General features: G+C 29.5%; 3 protein-coding genes and 2 long non-coding RNA genes across 5 annotated transcripts; all 5 read right to left on the bottom strand.

Moving 5' to 3' along the window:
- Positions 1 to 229: 229 nt before the first annotated feature.
- Positions 230 to 985, bottom strand: LOC124934649 (aspartic proteinase CDR1-like). The gene has a single exon (XM_047475170.1). It carries the CDS (start codon positions 983 to 985, stop codon positions 230 to 232), a length of 756 nt encoding a protein of 251 aa, XP_047331126.1.
- Positions 986 to 1651: 666 nt separating this feature from the next.
- On the bottom strand, positions 1652 to 2471 carry LOC124933528. The gene is made up of 3 exons (XR_007098990.1): positions 2388 to 2471; positions 2170 to 2296; positions 1652 to 1930 (listed from the first exon to the last, which is right to left on the bottom strand). It is a non-coding gene; the product is annotated as an uncharacterized LOC124933528 (long non-coding RNA).
- A 1008-nt stretch (positions 2472 to 3479) lies between these two features.
- On the bottom strand, positions 3480 to 4399 carry LOC124937034. The gene is made up of 3 exons (XR_007099212.1): positions 4265 to 4399; positions 3839 to 3938; positions 3480 to 3776 (listed from the first exon to the last, which is right to left on the bottom strand). It is a non-coding gene; the product is annotated as an uncharacterized LOC124937034 (long non-coding RNA).
- A 10466-nt stretch (positions 4400 to 14865) lies between these two features.
- On the bottom strand, positions 14866 to 16167 carry LOC124934648 (aspartic proteinase CDR1-like). Its single transcript, XM_047475169.1, has one exon. It carries the CDS (start codon positions 16165 to 16167, stop codon positions 14866 to 14868), a length of 1302 nt encoding a protein of 433 aa, XP_047331125.1.
- Positions 16168 to 19879: 3712 nt separating this feature from the next.
- Positions 19880 to 20566, bottom strand: LOC124934647 (aspartic proteinase CDR1-like). Its single transcript, XM_047475168.1, has one exon. The coding sequence runs from the start codon at positions 20564 to 20566 to the stop codon at positions 19880 to 19882; it is 687 nt and encodes a 228-aa protein (XP_047331124.1).
- Between the last annotated feature and the right edge of the window lie 807 nt (positions 20567 to 21373).

The raw sequence follows: 21373 nt of genomic DNA, 5'->3' as shown, positions 1-21373 counted from the left end.
AGTTATTATTTTTTTTAAACAGTAATGTATAATAAAACATGATTAGAGTTATTTAAGCACACAGCCATATATGACATTAGAGAAAAACAAATATAAATAGATCGACCAATTATCGAACTTGTACCTTCTTCAAATTAGCGAATACATTAATAGAAAACAAGTAACTGATACACATTCAAAATATACTAATTCTCCTTCCTTATAATATAATTATTCAAATTTGATTCTATTAATGATTTAAACAATCAGTTGCCATAAAAGAAACATTCCCATTCTCAAGATCATATCCAATCATGTAATCCATTTGTAACAAGCTCCCAATTGTTATAATTTCATCATTGGTTGATTTTATTGCAAGGCACCATAAACCGTTATTTTTAAGGATTGTATTTCTCATCGTAAAAACTAACTCAGCCCCTTTCGAAAAATGGAAAATGATAGTAGGAAAGTTTGGATAGCTCGTGTAACAATGTTTGAAAATGCCATATTGAATTGGTACGAGTTTACTCACGCTGATTAGTGCATTCTCCAATTGTTGGTACAAATCCGTCGGCAAATAAGATAGTAAAGAGCCAGTATCTAACCAGGCATGACTCCTAAAAGGAATTCTCGTATAAATTTTATCATGACCAACCATGATGGGAAATGTCATATTTTCGACACTAATCCCTTCCAATGTGACATAACTGGCTACCAGCGGGGTGCTGCGCCCAAACACGATCGCGCTAGCCCCGAAGCTGATCTTGCTTCTTGCATGTTCTTTCGAATAATGAACTAAGCAGTACGCAAACTTACCGCCGGCTCTATGGCCAAGCTGACTTATTAATGAGTTAGGCCCAGGTCCAAACCCAGCAATGCCGGCAACGGTGTGATGGTACATGCCAATGTTGTTTTTCGAACATCCATAAACCATTTTTGGAAAGAGAGTGTTTCCTAGTTTATAAGTTTCTTTGGCTAGGTCACCAGAGCTGGTGGAATTGTCCATATATTTGAAAGTATATTCACATTTTTTATAGCTCCTTGTACAAGTTTTATCTTCGTCCAAGTTAAGACATTCTTTTGCATCACATTTCAATATTTTATAGGAGCTTGATTTTTTCGAATTAAATTTGGGTTGAGTCTCCGTGAAACAATTGACACATGGGAGACATTGAGTCCATACGTGGTCACTTCCGGTGTCGAAGATTAACAATTGCTTGATTGGTGGTGTGCCATTGGAAATCTCTATGAGGTACTAGTACAAAATAGATACGGAAATTGTTGAGTCTATAGCATTAATTTCCTTCGCGTCATGGTTGGGGAATTTTGAAATAGATTTAAGATGGGACAACCGAGAACTAGAGCGAACACTAGTAAAAAACAGTGCAATAGCCACAGGAATTACTGTCGTTGTTGCTTAATATACTGTCGCTAAAGGTTAATAGCCACAGTAAAGTCACCCGTCGCTAACCGACGCTATTGGTCCGTAGCTAAAATATAGCTGCAGGATCGAGTACTGTCGCTATTGATGGCTACAGGATTTGAGTACTGTGGCTAAAAAAGTGACTACAGGATTTAAGTACCGTCGCTAAAGAATACCTACATTAATTAAAAATTATTTATAATAAATTTATATATTTTACCAAATTTAATATGAACAAAATGTTTTCAAATATCTCAAAATAATTTTTTTTATTAGTGAAACTAAATCATTCATATTTACTAAAACAAACTTACATAATATTTCTCTTAAATACATATTGTTTCTCATTCTTATAAAATAAAAATAAACATAAATCAAATATAAGTTTGAACCCTTATAATATCTTGCTCTCCATTTGTTTTTCAATAATCTCAGTCCATAATTATCATATTACTTGGTCTACCAAAGACCTGCCATTATTATATTTGCAATCTAATCCTAAAGCTCCTTAAACCCTCTCCTGCATACCTAGTCATTCAGAATTAATCAGAAAGTTAGGTAAATAGTTTAAGTTACCTTATTTCTAACCCATCATGGATACGAGTTTATGGCCAATATTATCTAACTGAATATTTATCTTCTCTACAACATCCCTGGTTGCTTTCTATACACAACTACATCATCCTCTGGATATTTGTCTTTTCCTGCTGCCAAACACACCCAAACAAAGAAAACAACTCTCCTTCTTAGAGAAGAAACTAACTAACCTTGAACAAGTATAATGAGGCATTTCATCATTTAATTATTTCAACGGTCTTCTCTTCTCCTCTCGTGCAGCTTTCTTCATGTAGAATTCCCTTATTGCCAATGAATCTGTGTTTTCCGATGATTCACCTATATTATGAAATAACACACACAATTCAAATATCAATCAATGATTAAAGAAATGCAAACACATAGAAAAGATGAAAGGAAGTTCAGTTACCAGATTGTCCTGCTGAGGCCATACAACCTCGTTTTTCCTCGGACTCGTGCAATGCCGATATAAGAATCTGATAATTTAGCTGATGTCGATGTGAATGCTGAGAAATACTCTTTGAAGTAATAGTACTTGAACCACCTGCAAGGGTATTAAAGGCACTGAAAAATATGTTCAAGAATCCAAAGAAATAAGCACGAACATATAAGACTTATTAAGATATAAACTAATTGATAGAAAATTTTCATAAAGGGTCAGCAATAATCAAGAACATCATAATATTCCTTTAGAGGTCATATCTACCTTAACTGTTAGGACTAAAAGATAGAAGTAGAAGAAATTAGAACAGGTTTTGCACAAACCACTTTGTTGTTTAAAATTAGACTTGTAGTATCTCTCATTGTTGTTTCTTTCTTTTCAAGTGAAGAAAAGTTTTCTTATTTAAAATGAAAGACCTGAAACAAATAATAAAGATACATCAATATATATATGATTGTTAATGAATTGCTAAGAAAAAAAAATAAAAAATCTAGAGTTCTAATGATGCTCTAATTAACTAGAATTTATATGCAGAAAATAAAAAAAAAATCTAGAGTTCTGTTTTACTTTTTGGAGGGCCAGCCAATGGGAAATAGTAACACTAAAAGTAAAAATAAAAAAAAGCAAGTCACTTAGCGTGCTAAGATTTTCTCAAATGGGTAACTTAACTTTTCCTCCTATAAATTCTCATTAAATAAGATAAAGGCAGTATGTAATCCATATTCTCTTATAACCATATTTATGTGATTGATAGTTGTAGAAAGTTCAAACTTATATTTTTCTTTTCGCAAACTTTGGGATCTAACTTGTTCAGAACTTGTTCACAATCTCTAATGATGTCCTGGCTCACTGGATGCAAAAATAAAATAAAATGCTTCTACATTTGGCCTTATTTGATGAAGGGTTATTTTTATACATGCCTATGCCTCTAACTGCACAATAAAGAAGGTTTGAGGTTTTTTTGAGACATAGGGATCTCGAAGCTCATCAATATGCACAAGCTTATATTTTGTCCAAATTCTGTTAATTATATACTAATCTTGTGTTAATTTATTGCAAACAATTGAAGAAGATGTTGCTCACCTGGAAGATTGGATGCAAATCCACAATTGGTTAAACGTTTGGCAAGAGTTTCTCCTAAATGGTTTGGCACTCCTGTGGCTTCAGATACACAGGCGGTTTAACTGCAATTTCTGCAGCAAGATCAACAGCAGCAGAAGACACTTTTGATTGTAGAAACAAGAAGAATTAGGTTCCTAATTAAGACAATCCAAAAAAATTATAAAAAGAAACCTCACTTAGATTTCTAGTATTCTCTTTATGCTGGAAGCGCATCGATCCCTCACACATCATTCCCTGAAGAAAACGAACAAATTGAAGTAAATGAACTAACTGATCAGAAGACAAGGATTGCTTACTCGGATATTTAGAACAATCTCATCAGAAGGACGAACGCCACTGGAAACAGAAGTTGCCACAACTTAAACGATGTCTATTGAATCCCTCACACATCATTCTCTGTAGGAAATGAAAAGATTGAAGTAAATTCCTAGAGATGTAGTCGATGAAGGAGGTGAAGAAAAATTTGGCTTGACAATAAAAACAGATACAGAAAAGACATACACAAACCAGATCTAAGATCTTGACCTAATCAACCGTGAACAAATGTTGGATTAAATTGTTTGGAATTGACATTTAGGAATGCTAAGGCATTGCAAGAAAATGCAAGGTTGCAGGTGGAAGCGGTGGCGATATAGGAGGTAAAATTGAAACAGATCTGGATCCATTCGATCTAAAGATTCCTGTATTATTATATATCCAAAACAAAATTTGAAGCGACAAACCTGAAATGATCAGGAGGATATGAACTTTTGGATCTCAATGATACATAGAGAGTAGAAGAAGCAGATAGCAGATATCGCCTCCAAGACCGCAACTTCCAAAACTTCCAACTTGTGTGCGACTTAGTTTTGAGTCTGGTTAAGTTTTTAAGTTTAGTCGTTAGGGTTTAGTTTGATTTAATTTTGAATTATTAATATGTCATTTCAAATATGCATATTGGCAACAGGATAAAATACACGTGCCTATTGATAAATATTAATTATAGTATATTTATATATGAATCAATAGCGACGGGTTATGCAAATCGTCGCTGAATTCTGTTGCTATTGATCATTTCTTTGACAGTGGAAGAATGGCTCGTTCTAGAAGGTTTGTTTTGTTGGTAGATGAATCGTTCAACGGAGATTCAAGTGAATCTCGATGAACGAGATAAGTAGAAAAACTTATTAATTTTGATGTATTTGAGCTAAAGATAGATAAAAATGGTAGTACCACAACTAAAATTACTAAATGGTTGAAAACAATGCTGACCATGATAGAAATATATAATAAGAGACCAGCTAGATATAAGAGATGAAATTTAAATCTACAACATTGGTTGAATTTATAGATGTAAAGGAATAAATAAAAATGCTATATTGCTATAATATAAATATATGTCAAAAATCTGAAAAATGAATTAAGTAAAATCTCAATGTAATATTACTTTAATATATATATATATATATATTTTAATTGATGTATGTGTAGCATATACTTTCTAATAATATTATGATGTATTTTTAGATTTTTTCGGGAATATCAGTAAATTAATTCGAACTTTTGAGAATTTACGAGATCGATAATCTTTTGAACGACTGTTTTTTGTGTTTATTTTCATATATTGTGATTTTATTTACATCTTCGAGTTTGATAATTTAAAACTGACCAGTAGGTTTCTCAAGAACAGGGCAATCACTACTTTAGTTTTTTTTCTTCCAATTCCAAACAAATCTGATAATCCAAAACCTAACTCATTGACTTAATCTAGAACTAATTTAATAGTCAATATGTTGGAATTATCTTTCTTTGATTTGTAAGAGTTTCTCATTATTTTGACCATATATGTAAATAGTCAATATGTTGGAATTATCTCTAATATTTGAATACATATATTTAGTAATTGTGTATTACTTGTTATCATATAAAGATTAAAGCTCAATTAAAGTGATATATTAAAACATACCAATTATGAGCTTATTTAGACATTTATTATGGGCAGAAATATCATTTATTATTTCGTTAATGGGCCCAGTAGTAATGGGTATATTAGGGCTAGATTCTCGCATCGTATAAATAGCCTACCTATTATGTTTCTCTAATCAGAAAAAAGGGTAGAGGGTTTTTCATCTCTCAAGAAATACTCAAGAACTATCGATAGAAGGTTGGAAGACTTAAGCCCCATCCACATCATTCATTACCGATCCATGTTTAGATCCAGAACTGGTAGATCCAAGATTGAGAGAAGATCCAAAGAACAACCAAAGAACGACTCAATGGACCTTTCTTCATTAAAGATTCAGGTATGTTTCCGCAACTATAGAATATCTCAAATTTTCGACATATAGTATTAAGATTATAGAATTAAAGAATAAATATTTAGATTAAAGATTTTAAAAAGTAGTATTATAGCCTCTCTATGTTGATTTATTGAGATTTAGGTTTATAATTTTTTTAATAATATGAGTATATGTTTATATATGTTATTGATCTAATTCAGCTAAAACTAATAAAGAATAAATTGGATCATTGAATTAGAAATGACAATACCTTGTGTTGTGATGCATATGTTGATATGAAATTCTAAAATCAGATTTTGTTAAGAAAAAAAAGAAGAAAGACATCATGATATCTAAACAAATTTATTGATGGATAAGGAAAATGTCACACCATAATTAAGGACAAATCATTCTCTCCAAATAAAGAATTTGACGCAAAATTTTATCACGGGGTTACAAATTATAAATGATATAAAAAGACCACTAAAGATATTACGCGACAATAATCTAACGTTCTTTTACATTAAGAGTAATATGAGTTTGACTAAGTCGTACTATTTGGAAAATAAATAATTTAGAATGTTTAGTTATTTATTGAACATATTTGAACAAACTTTAAAATTACGGATTAGTTCTCTAAATATTTAATAACCGAGGTCTTTCATGAACATATTGTTCATATGGATATTGCATATTTAGATGATATACAATTTTAATGGGAGTTTGTATTGTCATGCTTATATAGATATAATTTGGAATTTATGTGCACATTAAAGATTTAGTTTCTAAAGAAATTAAAGATTCAGTTTTAAAGAAATCAAAATTATAAATTTATTCAGATTGATCTCTATAAGGAATAAAAAAAGACTAATTGATATTAGACATGTTAAAGATCACACTACACGTTAATCCACACTACACACTCATGTTTAATCTATGTCATTTGATTGTATTGACATATGTGACTATTGAATGTTTAATTACGAACTAATGTTACAAAACCGCTTTAATTCTATGTTGATATAATTGATGGACGAGATTGATATATATAGATATATTTAGAAATGATAACCATATTTTGAGCTCTTAAGGTTATAATATACAATTGAAAGAAATATATATATGACCAAAGTAGGAGATGGTTAGAATTATTTCCAATATTTGAGTACATATATTATTTAGTAATTGTGTATTAGTTGTTATCATATAAAGAATAAAACCCAATAAAAGTGATCTATTAAAGCATAAAAAATATGTGCTTAATTAGACAATTATAATAAATATGAGGATATATTTGTGTAGAAGTAGAAATATTATTTATTATTTCATTAATGGCCGAATAGTAAATGAGTATATATGGCTATGTCTCCAACCCATATAGATAGTTTACCTATTATGTTTCTCTCATCAGACAAAATGACAGAGGTCTGCTCTTCTATCAAGAATACTCAAGAGGTATCGATAGAGAGTTGGAAAACTTAAACCCCACCCACATCATTCATTACCGATCTAGGTCCAGATCTAGAACTTGGAGATCCAAAATCGAGAGAAGATCCGAAGAACAATGAAAAATGACTTAATGAACCGTTCTTCATTAAAGATTTAAGTATGTTTCAGCAACTTTAGAATATCTCAATTTATCGACATGGAGTATTAAGATTATAGAACTAAATAATAAAAATTTAAATTAAATATTCTAACACAATTATCATTTGACATAATATTTTTCGGAATTGCCGCTTAAAAAGGACAAAATTTATTGTCGCTTAAAATATTTGGTAGAAATTCTTCCAACATCGCATGAGTAGTTTGTTCTGTTTGTTCTACTTTTTCCCTCATCTTTAAGAAACGCAAACGAGTTTGTATTTGAAGTCACCCTCAAGAAATTTCAATATTGTTGGATCTTATCTATTGAAATTTTAGTTTTTTTTTTTAAATTTATCATACTATTTAATATTTAGATTTTCATTTAGTTGTTTTAATTTTTAGATATTATTTTATATTATTTAAAAATTAATAATCTAATATGTATCTCCTAATTTAAATTAATAAATTAACTTTTTTTTTTATCAAAAATTAAATAAATATGAGACAAATTAATTTTTTATTTTGATAATTTCCTTCAAATAATAATTAGTTTGATAATTGAATACTATGATGAATTCAAATTCAATTTAGGTGGAAATTAAAACAAAATTTGTGAGTAATTTTAGCAAGATTTCAGTTAAATAAAAACGATCATACAAAATTTTCTACAAACAATCTATTTATGGACATTGTCATCAAGTCAACTTACTACAAAAATAAACAAGTAATGATGTACGTAGTTAAAAACATTTCATTCAGAGAAATCGACTTGAAAGACGATTAGCCTCATGTCTTAAATTTCTCTCGAATCTCATGTGTAAGGGTGATATATTTTAATGGTATGTCTTTTATTAAAAATTTATTTTTAAGAATGTTTCACAAATCGACTAGCCGAGGAATTGCCTCCTAGTGAACTCATTCCTAAGATAGTCGATCACATACAAGTTTTGGCAAAAAAAGTCATCACCTAGTTTACTCCGTTAGAAATTAGGAATTTTTTTTTCAGAAATTCTTTAGAGTTCGATGCTTGGTTAAACGTGGAAAAATATTTCAGCACTATACTCCACCCACGAGTCCGTCTATAAAGACAGTCTTTACTCCGAAACAATTGGTATTTTATTTAAAGACATATCAATTTTACACTAAAAAATAATTTAAATATAGGCATGCTTCTATAGTTAAAAGCCATAATTTCTAGCCTACAACTAAGGGACTACGACCACTTGTATATGTAATATAGATGTAGATAAAAGCGCAAAACGCATCTCTTCCGAGAGAGGATAGAAAATAGTCTAAACCGGTAACTATTTCAAAAATTATAGTCAATAAATGTAATGGTCAAGAAATTATAACCATTTTTTATATTTTTGGAATTTAATAAAATCTTTTAGAGTATTTATAATAGAAAATGAGTAAAGAATAAAGCAAATAAGACTCAAGTCATGCTTGGGATTAGGCATGAAGTTAGGATCGAGTAAGATAAGAGGTTGTAGAAGTTTGGGCCAGGCTTGAATAACATCTAAAGGCTTTAAAAGGTTAGAGGGGGTAGACGGTAGGCTCGAGAAGCGGAGAGGTTCGATGTGGGCTTGAGTTTCAAATTCCTGGGTCGAGGTTATGGTTTGATCCGAAGTTGAGAGGTCATGGGTTAGAGGTTCAAATCCCCGGAAATCCTGATTTCCTTTCCTTTCCTCGGTCTTTTTCTATGCGCGGGGGATTCAAGTTCTTTATCACTTGTTGGCTCCAATTTCGACCCCAAACGTCTAAAAATGTGGTCACATTCTCATCTCCTTCAACTAGATCTCTCACGACATTAAGGAAGGACATTTAGAACATGCCCATGTTAATATCAAACCGTCACATAAACCCGAAGACCATAACCCTAATCATTTCTTAATTACATTTAAAACATTTTTGAACCATCACTTCGAGCAAGAGTTTGCCTTGGTCGAAAGTGATGATAAAAAATTTTCTTACTTAAATTTTAATTTGGGAAAATTTGATTTAGATGGAATTAGGTAGGTAGAACTTAACAAGAATCAAGGTCAAAAAATGGTGCTGATGAGATAATCAGAAACGGTTATGGAGAAAATTAACGAGAAAGCAATAAACACAAGAATGAGAGAAAAAACCCGATGGGGATTTGTGATATTTTATTATGTATAAATAGTGTCACAAATCTATTACAGGTACAAAAAAACTCCCACATAGTCTAAATAAGTCTCTCAACAAAATATAAGTACAAATTATACTTCAACTTTTATATTAGTATTAATTAACATATTATAACTTTTATAAATGGTTATAACCACTCCTAAATAATTAGGAATGGTTATATCAAATTAATAAAACAGTTTAACTATATAACAATATTATAACTAAGCATTAATGAATCATTTTGACATAACTTCTACACTCCCCCTTCAAGATGAAAATTTTGTAGTTGTAGCTTGTGTCGAAGATTCAAAAATTGATTCGTTTCAAATGATTTAGTAAAGATATATACAATTTTCATACTAGATGATACATGTGTTAGTGAAATAAAACCAGACTTGTATTTATTTCTTATCACGTGACAATCAATATCTATATGTTTTGTTCGTTCATGAAAGACCGAATTTTCAGTAATGTGTATAGCTGCCTTGTTGTCACAATAAAGTGTAATTGGAAAATCAACTTTAATTTAAAGATCAATAAGAAAATATGTTAGCCATTGTAGTTCATAAACTGTCGTTGCCAAGCTGCGATATTCAGCTTCGGCTGAAGAACGAGAAATAGTTTGTTGTTTCTTTGTTTCCAAGCAACAAGGGAATTTCCAACAAATATAAAATACCCTATAATGATTTTATGGAATCAAAATAGGATTTCCAATCACTATCTGAATATGAAAATAATTTAAAACTTGTATTTGATGAGTAAAATAATCCCGAAGATGGAGTCCCTATGAGATATTTGACAACTTGTATGGAAGTCTCAAAATGAGTTTTAAATGGTTTATTAATGAATTGAATTAATTGTTGAACACAATAATTGTTGACTATATATATCTTTTAATACCGATATATGCTCTTGTAGAGGTGTACCTTTTGACATACGATGAAAATATAATCGATGCTTTAGATGTAACTTACTAGTAAGAGTTTTCATCATACATAGTTGTTCTAGCTTCAACCATAATCCAACAACACTCGTCTCCTTCAAAAAATCTTGTAGAATATTGTTCGATAAATGTTGATGTATATGAGACAATGCCTTACGATCCCTTCTCTTTTTCTCTTCTGATGTCCACAAACTGGGCATCTTATCAAACCCTAGTAGAATTTCTTCCAAATCCATCTGAGTGAGCAAACCTCGTATCTTTATCTTCCATAACGAAAATATGGTATTGTAATCGAATAATGGAATGTCGTACTGCATACTTGACATCTCCAAAAATAGATATAGTCTCAGAATAAAAAAATCTCAAGGTTCGGATAACAATTGTTAAAAAACAAGATATGAATCTAAGACTAATAAGATAAAGAAGTGATGAAGTATCAACCAAAAAAGTACGATAAATAACACAAGATTTACGTGGAAACTCAAGACGGGAAAAGAACAAGCAGATGAGGAAACTCATTATGGTTAAAGTAGAAGATTACAATTTAGAGAGAGAAGAATAAAGACAAATATTCTGTGTGTTATTCTGTAAATAAAATTCTAACTAAGACCATACATTTGTAGTCACATAATTGGGCCTAGTGGGTCCAATATCAAATAGTTAAGATTTAATTTACTTTATATTATTTTATTATATCGCAAATATAGGCCTAGGCCCCGATCAAAACCCATCTAGGTCACCATAATCTAACAGTGCAACAATCATGCAATGCACCCTTCCTGTTTTAGATGCTTCCTCTTATAGTTGTAACCAATCTTGCAACTTTATTCTACATAAATTGTGTGCAAAATTACCTCGTGAGATAAAACACACAACTAGCTCAAACACAATACTCCTTCATGAAAGACATGACTTAATTTGACATTTTTTAATGCATTCGTTGTCGACAAATTGAGAACGGATTCGCTTAAATGTTACCTAGATCTTAGATGTACGAAACCGTTCCCAATTGACAACCAATGAAGAATAATGTGTTTGAGATGGTCAGGTGTTGTATCTATAAGGTAGTTTGACACACCATTTATGTAAAGCAAAATGAAAAGATGAATGTCAAAATGGATTCAAATTGTTCTGGTTCCTTGTTAATAAAATAAGAGAACCTGCAAAATTTATATATATATATATATATATATATATATTAAAATTTACATTTATTCTTTAGTTGTTTTTATTTAATTGAAATCAAAAGTGTAAGGCCTATTAAAAATCAAACAGAAGTGAATATCATTTTAAAAAATATTTCAGAATTCACAAATCTATTAAATCTCAAACTTCTAGATCACTTTTCTCACAATTGATGGAACTGACCAAGTGGCTTTAAGAAAATGATCCAAACTATTTTGAAGTTCAAGTTAATTAGATAACCTATAGAACGATAAATCGCAAACAATAATGTTCGAAAACAATTTTGCAAATCTAAACTTGTTAAAATCATCTTGAAACAAATAATGTGATGTATGTAAGCATTAAAAGAGTAAATGTACCTGGTTTGAAAACTTGAATTCCTTTGGTTCTTGACTCTCTGTATCGAAATCTTCGGCCTCCTTTTCTCTTTTTTATACTGATTTCATCAAACTTTTTTTTTTTGGAAAAACGACTTAACGTCATTTCATTAAAAATTCCAAAAACGGGAAAAAACCACGAGTTTAAGAGATCATTCTAGACAGGCCTAGAATGATTTTGAAGTCGTATAATTCTGAATAAAAGCTAAAAAGCTAAAAAGCTAAAAACGTAAATGAATTATCTGATTACAATGCTTTCAATTCTAGTGAGTTTAAGAAACGGTAAATTCTAGTTCCTGCAGATATTCCAGTTCTGCTCCGTGCTTGGAATTTTTTTCCACGTTCCCGCGAGGGCGCTGCAATCCGATACAATATCTTTCCATAACTCTTCAACGCTCCTGCGGGTTCTGCCATATACCATTACATTCCGTTCTTGCCAAATGTTATAAACCACTGCTCCAAAGCCGCACTTGAACACGCTTGTTGCAAATCTATTTCCCTTGGTTTTGAGTAGTGCCGCTTCTTTGAATTCATTCCATTCGTTCGGGAAACTGATCAGCTCCAGGATTTTATAGAATCTGTCCAAAAGCTCTGAAGCAATACAGCAGCTCCCGAATAGGTGATCTATGGTTTCTTCATTTCCTCTGTATAGAAGACAACTCGCGTCCGGGATGCTCATATACTTGCTGATACGATCACGAGTACCGAGTCTTTCCCAGAAGGCGAGCCATAAGATGAACTGGTGTCGAGGGATAATCTTCGTTGACCATACGAGAGAAGCCCATTCTACTTTCTGCGATTTTGCCCGGAAAAAATTTCTTCAAACTTTGGTTAAAGTGCCATGAGAAAATTTTCTTCTGCAAAGCTAAGGTGAAAGCTAGAGGTGATGCTGCTAAGTGGGAAGCTTATTATTCCATTTCAGCAATCTCTTTTGCTTTTTCTAAAACTTGATTATCCCAATTTCCAAGATTTTATAGTAAAATAATAGGTTATTTTCTTATATTTAATAATTAAAGTTAAAAAATCATTTTTGATCAATTCAGTCAATTTGAATAAAAGTTAAAGTTAAATTAAGTACCATATATTAAATGAGCTCAAGTTGAATAAAAGTTAAAGTAGTTATATGTGTGATCAAAACAAATGAGAGATTAAATTATGTTTGAGATTTATATAAACAATAAAACCTCAACCAAACAAGCATTTTAACCTCTTAATTACATTCTTTTTTCTTTAAGTTTCGTTCGGATACGTGTTATTTAATTCCGGGTTATTTGAAAATTAATGATTAGGGTGATTTTGAGAAGATGACGTTTTTTTTTATTTAAAGGACTTAAAGGTTATGATAAAATAAAATAAATAATTTAAAATAAAATGTATTTTAATATTTGGTTAATGAATTGAGTATTGTGATAGAAAAAATAAGAATAAAATAATATTTTTTGAATTTAAGTTATTGAAATAATTCTAACCAAACAAACCTAAGACAAACCTGAAAAAAAGAGAAATTAATCAAATAATTTCAGTAGTGCCTTTTCTTTACAAATATAAGAATTAAAATATTAGTTTTTTCTATAATATAAAAGGATTTTTTTCCCTCTAGAGAAGATTTAATTAAATTTAGGCAAGTGATTATTTTTAAATTTTAATTAAATAATTAAAATTTGATAAGTTACTCCAATTTGAATCTAATAAAAGAGACGAGAAATCGAAAGGATAGAGTTGATTAAAAATATTTTGTTTATTTTTTTTTGTTTAAATGACTGTTTTGGATTTTTTTTAAAGTTACCACTAATTTTAAATATTATAAAATTATTTTACGTTCCCAAAACTTCATGTTTTGAATTTGCGATTGGAGTCCTCAAACTCCAATTCAAATATATGGAGGTTTTTCTCGACCATTTAGAACATGTCTATAATGGCCTGAGATCTCATTCTTCACGTAGATGCGTCATCGGATCTTCGATGGGAGAATGAAAATCTTGGCTGAAAGAATCGATTTTTGTGATTTAAGATTCTAATTTAAATTCTAACCTTACAAAAAAAAAGTTTGTTAAATAATTTTTTTTTATTTAAGCTTGTTTGAGATCATGTGTTTATAGAGTTTTGTTTACTTTTAAAAAATAAATTTATTTCATTGAAAAATTAGGTTATTTGAAATTTGTTTAAAATAAATTTTAAAATATTTTTTGTTGTATTTAAAATATAAATTTAATAGAATTAAAGTAAATGTATTTTGACATTTTAGTTGATCAATTAAGTAATTTTATAGTTAAAATATAATGATATGATAAACATAAAAAAAAACTCAATAAAGTTGAAGTGCCATATATGGTCACTTTATTTTGTTAATTCTTCTTTAAATAAGTTATAATTTGATTAGATTCTATAATAATACAACAATTACAATGACATAGGATTTGAATTATGTTTAAATTATGATTTTGGTGGTAGAAGTGACTATCAAAATTTGAAATCAAAGTATTAGTTGATTTAAATAACCAAATTAGGGAAAAATAATTTAACTTATTAATTTGATATAGTTTTATTTTTATTTTACTTCTAAATAAATATAAAATAAATAACGCACAATAATAATACATTAATTTATTTAAATTCAACATATTTATCAACTTATTATTTATTTAATTTTTTGCATTTTATTTTATTAACAATAAATGGTCCGGGATAAATTATTTTGGGATTGAACCGATACGACATTATTTCAAAATAGCGATTGATACACATTCAAATATACTAATTCTCCTTCCATATAGTATATAATTATTCAAATTTGCTTCCTCAATACTCATTTTCTTCGATTAATGATCTGAACAATTCGTTGCCCTAAAAGAAACACTCCCGTTCTTAAGATCATATCCAATCATGTAATCCATTTGTAATAAGCTCCCAATTATAGTTTCACCATTAAAGGATGGGTTTATCACTAGGCACCATAAGCCTTTATTGTTAATAATTGTGTTTCTCCTTGTCAAAATTAATTCAGCACCTCTTGAAAAATGTAAAATGAGTGTAGGAAAGTTTGGATAGAACCTGTAACAATTTTGGAAAATGCCATATTTAATTGTTGGATAGAGTTTAATCACGTTGATTAGAAAATTCTCCAATTGTTGGTATAAATCCGTCGGCAAATAAGATTGTAAAGCGCCGGTATCTAATATTGCTTGACTCCTAAAAGGAATTCTCGTATAGGTTCTCTGATGACCAACCATGACGGGAAATGCCATATTTTCGACACTAATCCCTTCCAATGTTATATATTCGGATACCAACGGGGTACTGCGTCCAGACACGATTGCGCTAGCCCCGAAGCTGATCTTGCTTCTTGTATTTATTTTCGAATAATGAACTAGGCAGTACGCAAACTTACCACCAACCATATCGCTAAGCTGACTTATTAATGAGTGAGGCCCAGGCCCGAACCCAGCAATGCCAGCAATGGTGTGATGGTACTCACCAATGTTGTTATTCGAACACCCATAAACCATTTTTCGAAAGAAATTGTTTCCCAATTTAAAAGTTTCCATGGCTAGATCACCAGAGCTGCTGGAATTGTCCAAATATTTAAGAGTGTATGTACATTTTCCATATCTCCATTCACAAGTTTTATCATTGCCCAATTTTCCGCATTCTTTTCCACCACATGTTAATATATTATAGGACCGTGATCTTTTCGAATTAAATTTGGGTTGAGTCTGCCTGAAACAGTTGACACATGGGAGACATTGAGTCCATACGTTGTCGCTTCCAGTGTCGAAGATTACCAATTGCTTGATGGGTGGTGTGCCAATGGAAATCTCTATGAGGTACTCATATACAGTAGATACGGAAACTGTTGAATCTATAGAATTAATTTCCTTCGGGTCATCGTTGGGGAATTTTGAGATTGATTTAAGATGGGACAATCGAGAACTAGAGCGAAGAATGGCTCGTTCTAGAAAGTTGGTTTTGTTGGTAGAAGAGTCGTACAACGGAGATTCAAGTGAATCTCGATGAATGAGATAAGTAGAAAAACTTATTAATTTGGATGTATTTGAGGCATAAACAGATAATTGTAGTACCACTACTAAAATTAGTAGATAGTTGATAGCAATGCTGACCATGATGAAATATATAAAAGGAGACCAAACTAGATAAGAGATGAAATTTAAATTTACAACCATGGTTGAATTTATAGATGTAAAGGCATAATTAAAATATCAATGCTATATTACTATAATATATGTCAATGCTAATAGATGTAAAGGCATAATTAAAATATCAATGCTATATGTAAAAAATCTTTAAAAAACAACTTAATAAAAGTTAAAGTACTCTATATCAAATGAGTAATAGGTGTGACCAAAATATTTTGTCATATATGGTCACTTTATTAATTCTTCCTTAAATAACTCATAATTTGATTAGATTTTATAATAATACAATTACAATGAAATAAGATTTGAATTATGTTTAAATTATGATTTTGGAAGTAGAAGTGACTATCAAAATTTGAAATCAATGCATTAGTTGATTTAAATAACCAAATTAGGGAAAAAATAATTTGAAGTGATATATGAAATTTGAAATTCAAATGGGATTGGTCTTAACAATCATGGATGCTACTTGGACTTAGAGATTGTGTTTGAAAAATAAAATATATAAGTGAAATATTCTGAAATTTTAAAATTTGTCTAATTTAGAAATTGGTTCGATCGATTTGAAACAATTTAAAATTGGAATTCCGAAGTAAATGAAAATAAAAAACTTAGAGAAAATTCTTCTAGAATAAGTAATAAAATTTTGTTAGAATCCAAAAAATAAAATTTTGTTTTATTTTTTATTTTATTTAAAATTGATTCATTCAATGTAAAAAAGAAAATTGGCTAGATCTCAGAAATCGAATTGGCCTCCTCTTTTCTTAAATCTCTTTTTCTTTTTCTTTAACGTGGCAAAGAAAAAAAAAACTTAGCTAAGAAAAAAAATAATCCTAGAATTTTTGTATAATCATGAGTTTCTAGAATTTTATTAATTTTTAAAAATAATTTTGTTTCATAAAAAGATAAGTTATTTTAGATTTGTTTACAATAACTTACTAAAATATTTTTGTTGTATTTAAAATATAAATTAAAAATATTTTAAAATTTTAGTTGATCAATTCAGTAATTTTATAATTAAAATCATCATTATATGATAAACTTGTTTTAAAAAAAAAAAATAAAACCAAAAAAACAACTCAATAGAAGTTAAAGTGCTATATATCAAATGAGTTAAGTTATTTTATTTATAAATTCTCAAAATGAGCGATTAAATCTCCGGAATAATAATATAAATATTCCCGAATAAGGTCGAGATTGGGTAAGCCCAGCAAACTTACGCAACCCATTTAATAAAAAAAAATATTTACTTAATTTTACTAGTTTTATCTAGGGATTTCTCTTTATATATATTTCATCATAGTTATCCTTTTTATTTTTATTTTTTTCAACCATTTTATAATTTTATTAGTGATACTATGTGATATATGCATCACGTCATTTCTTCTACCAAATTCCTCTCTCAACCATATATATTAGTGATAATGAAGGAAATGGAAGAGAGAATGATGTGTTATATTACTGACCGAAAAAAGAGAAAACTATAAGAATAGAGAGTAGAGAGTAGAGAGATAAATTTTATTATTTTCTCAGCCAATCAGATTGCACCACGTCATTCACTCTTCCAAATTTTCTCCCTTAATCATTTCTCATATATATATTATTTTTTTAAAAGGTCTATCTATTAAAAATAAAAAAATTCGTTTAAGCACAACGAAAAAACATGACATGAATAGAAAAAAATACAAATAAATAATAAGAAAAAAACGGTGCTGAACATAGTATCAAGCTCGTAAAGTCATGAGAAAAACAATTAACTTTCCATTAGACTATATTAGTTTTTCTGAACGAATTTTAGAAAACATCGTAATAATAGTATTGTGAATGATACACATTGAACGACTTTGATTATTGAAAGTTCGACAATTTCTCACCAATCAAATAGTATACTAAAAATAATTGGGATGGTAACACAAATATGTAGGTCTCTCATATCAGCCGCATCAATTCAAACTTTCCAGCAACTATTCAAAGACTCGAACATCACCCAATTAATCCCAGTAATATTCCACAAAAGATTCCAAATATTAGTCACCATCGACAATACAAAAGTAAGTGAGTTATTGATTCAACCTCTTCGTGACACATACGATTATTTATAACACAATTTTTTATCATGCACATATCATCTGTAATGATTCCACAATGAATAACGCTTCATCCAAAGAACGAGATCTTGGATGGACTTTGACTCCCAAAGTTTTTTTTCAACAAAAAATATATGAAATCATCTTAGTGAACAACTTGTAGCAATGTCTAACATTTAAACTATCCATATCTTGCCAATGAATAACGTCATTTTCGATAGTGACATTTTTTTTATGTCATGCCAAAAGTAAACTCTATTATGGGACGAAGTATCCATAATGTTTATTCTTATTTTATATTTAACTCGGTTAGCGAAATTATTAGACCGATGATCAAACATGTCCTTAACTCTAACCTTTCTAATATATTATAATTAATGGTTGGTTAAAATTTTAATTATTATCTTTATAATCTCTAACAAGATAATTGTATTTCTCTCTCAAACAGACATCCTTCTCAACCCTATAAGAAAAAGTGAATTTTTACTTTCACCAATTTTTTTTTTTTGCATGAATAATTAAATCTAAATACAAAATAAGTTATAATATTATTTCGTCAACTTCTCCTTACAAGAAAAACTCATTCAAACTCTAAATCATCAAATTCTGACCATAATTATATTATAATTACACAAAATGAAGATTTATGACAGAAAAAGATAAAACAATAATAAATTTATTTATGAATGTTATTTATGGTATTTATAATTGTTATATAAATAAGGAAAATTAATTTTAATTAAATACAAATTGTTCGTGTGGTGCGTTTTTAGATTCAAATAAATTATTATATCAAATTTATAAGATAAATAATCTTAAATCATAGAAAATCAATTATTTAATTATTATATTTAAAAATTATGATCTTATAATCCGTTTGTATTTTGTTTTGCGTAAATGAAAATTATAGACTTTTAAAAGACATTTAGCATTAACATATATATATTTATATAATATAGTTTATATACTTGCTTCCTAAATTAAATAATATATATATATATATATATATATATATATATAATATAATTTATGTTAAGTTATTTTTTGTTGTGACATCTCCATTGTAATTAAACCCAATAGGTTACTTAAAATGGTAAGGATGAGTATTTAAAAATAAATAAATCATATATACTAGATTTTCAAATATTAGGATTTAATAAACAACCTTCCTTAACTAATTTGTCAATCTTTACAAATCAAACTTTAAATATATTATGTTTGGATGAAAAAATAAAATAATAACTAAAATTATTAATTACTTACATTTATAACTTTAAGATAAATTAACTTAATGGAATCATTTAATTATTTAAATTAAATTTCAAAATTTTTATTTATTGAAAACAACTAAATTTTTGAAGAGAAATAGAAAATAAGTTATTGTTTTTTTAAAAGTAATGTATAATAAAACATGATTAGAGTTATTTAAGTACACAACCATCACATTAGAGAAAAACAAATACAAATAGATCGACCAATTGAACTTGTACATTCTTCAAATTAGCGATTACATTAATGAGAAAACAAGTAATTGATACACATTCAAATATACTAATTATCCTTCCTTGTAATACAATTATTCAAATTTGCTTCTATGAATGATTTAAACAATCAGTTTTCATAAAAGAAACATTCCCATTCTCAAGATCATATCCAATCATGTAATCCATTTGTAACAAGCTCCCAATTGTTATAGTTTGATAATTGGTTGATTTTATAGCTAGGCACCATAAGCCGTAATCTTTAACGATTGTATTTCTCATCGTCAAAACTAATTCAGCACCTCTTGAAAAATGGAAAATGAGAGTAGGAAAGTTTGGATAGAACTTGTAACAATGTTTGAAAATGCCATATTGAATTGGTACGAGTTTAATCACGCTGATTAGGGCATTCTCCAATTGTTGGTACAAATCCGTCGGCAAATAAGATAGTGTAGCGCCGGTATCTAACAAGACACGACTTCTAAAAGGAATTCTTGTATAAATTTTCTCATGACCAACCATGATGGGAAACGTATTATTTTCGACACTAATCCCTTCTAATGAGACATAATAGGATACCAGCGGGGTGCTGCGCCCAAACACAACTGCGCTAGCCCCGAAGCTGATCTTGCTTCTTGCATGTTGTTTCGAATAATGAACTAAGCAGTACGCAAACTTACCACCGGCTCTATGGCCAAGCTGACTTATTAATGAGTTAGGCCCAGGTCCAAACCCAGCAATGCCGGCAACGGTGTGATGGTATATGCCAATGTTGTTTTTCGAACATCCATAAACCATTTTTGGAAAGAAAGTGTTTCCTAGTTTAAAAGTTTCTTTGGCTAGGTCACCAGAGCTAGTGGAATTGTCCATATATTTGAAAGTATATTCACATTTTTTATAGCTCCTTTTACAAGTTTTATCTTCGTCCAAGTTAAGACATTCTTTTGCACCACATCTCAATCTTTTATATGACCGTGAGTTTTTCGAATTAAATTTGGGTTGAGTCTGCGTGAAACAATTGACACATGGGAGGCATTGAGTCCATACGTGGTCACTTCCGGTGTCGAAGATTAACAATTGCTTGATGGGTGGTGTGCCAATGGAAATCTCTATGAGGTACTCATATAAAATAGATACAGAAATTGTTGAGTCTATAGGATTAATTTCCTTCGCGCATTTTTTGGGGAATTTTGAGATACACTTAAGATGGGACAGTCGAGAACTAGAGCGACGAATGGCTCGTTCTAGAAGGTTTGTTTTGTTGGTAGATGAATCATATAATGGAGATTCAAGTGAATCTCTATGAATGAGATAAGTAGAAAAACTTATTAATTTGGATGTATTTGAGCTAGAGATATATAAAAATTGTAGTACCACTACTAAAATTACTAAATGGTTGAAAACAATGCTGACCATGATAGAAATATATAAAAAAAGAGACCATATAGATAAGAGATGAAATTTAAATCTACAACATTGGTTGAATTTATAGATGTAAAGGAATAAATAAAAATGCTATATTGCTATAATATAAATATATGTCAAAAATCTGAAAAAAGAATTAGTAAAATCTCAATGTAATATTACTTTAATATATATATATAT

This window comes from Impatiens glandulifera, chromosome 4, assembly GCF_907164915.1.
Source record: "Impatiens glandulifera chromosome 4, dImpGla2.1, whole genome shotgun sequence".
Lineage (NCBI taxonomy): Eukaryota > Viridiplantae > Streptophyta > Magnoliopsida > Ericales > Balsaminaceae > Impatiens > Impatiens glandulifera.
Note: the sequence above shows the minus strand (reverse complement) of the source record. Positions and strands in the feature narration are given on the sequence as shown.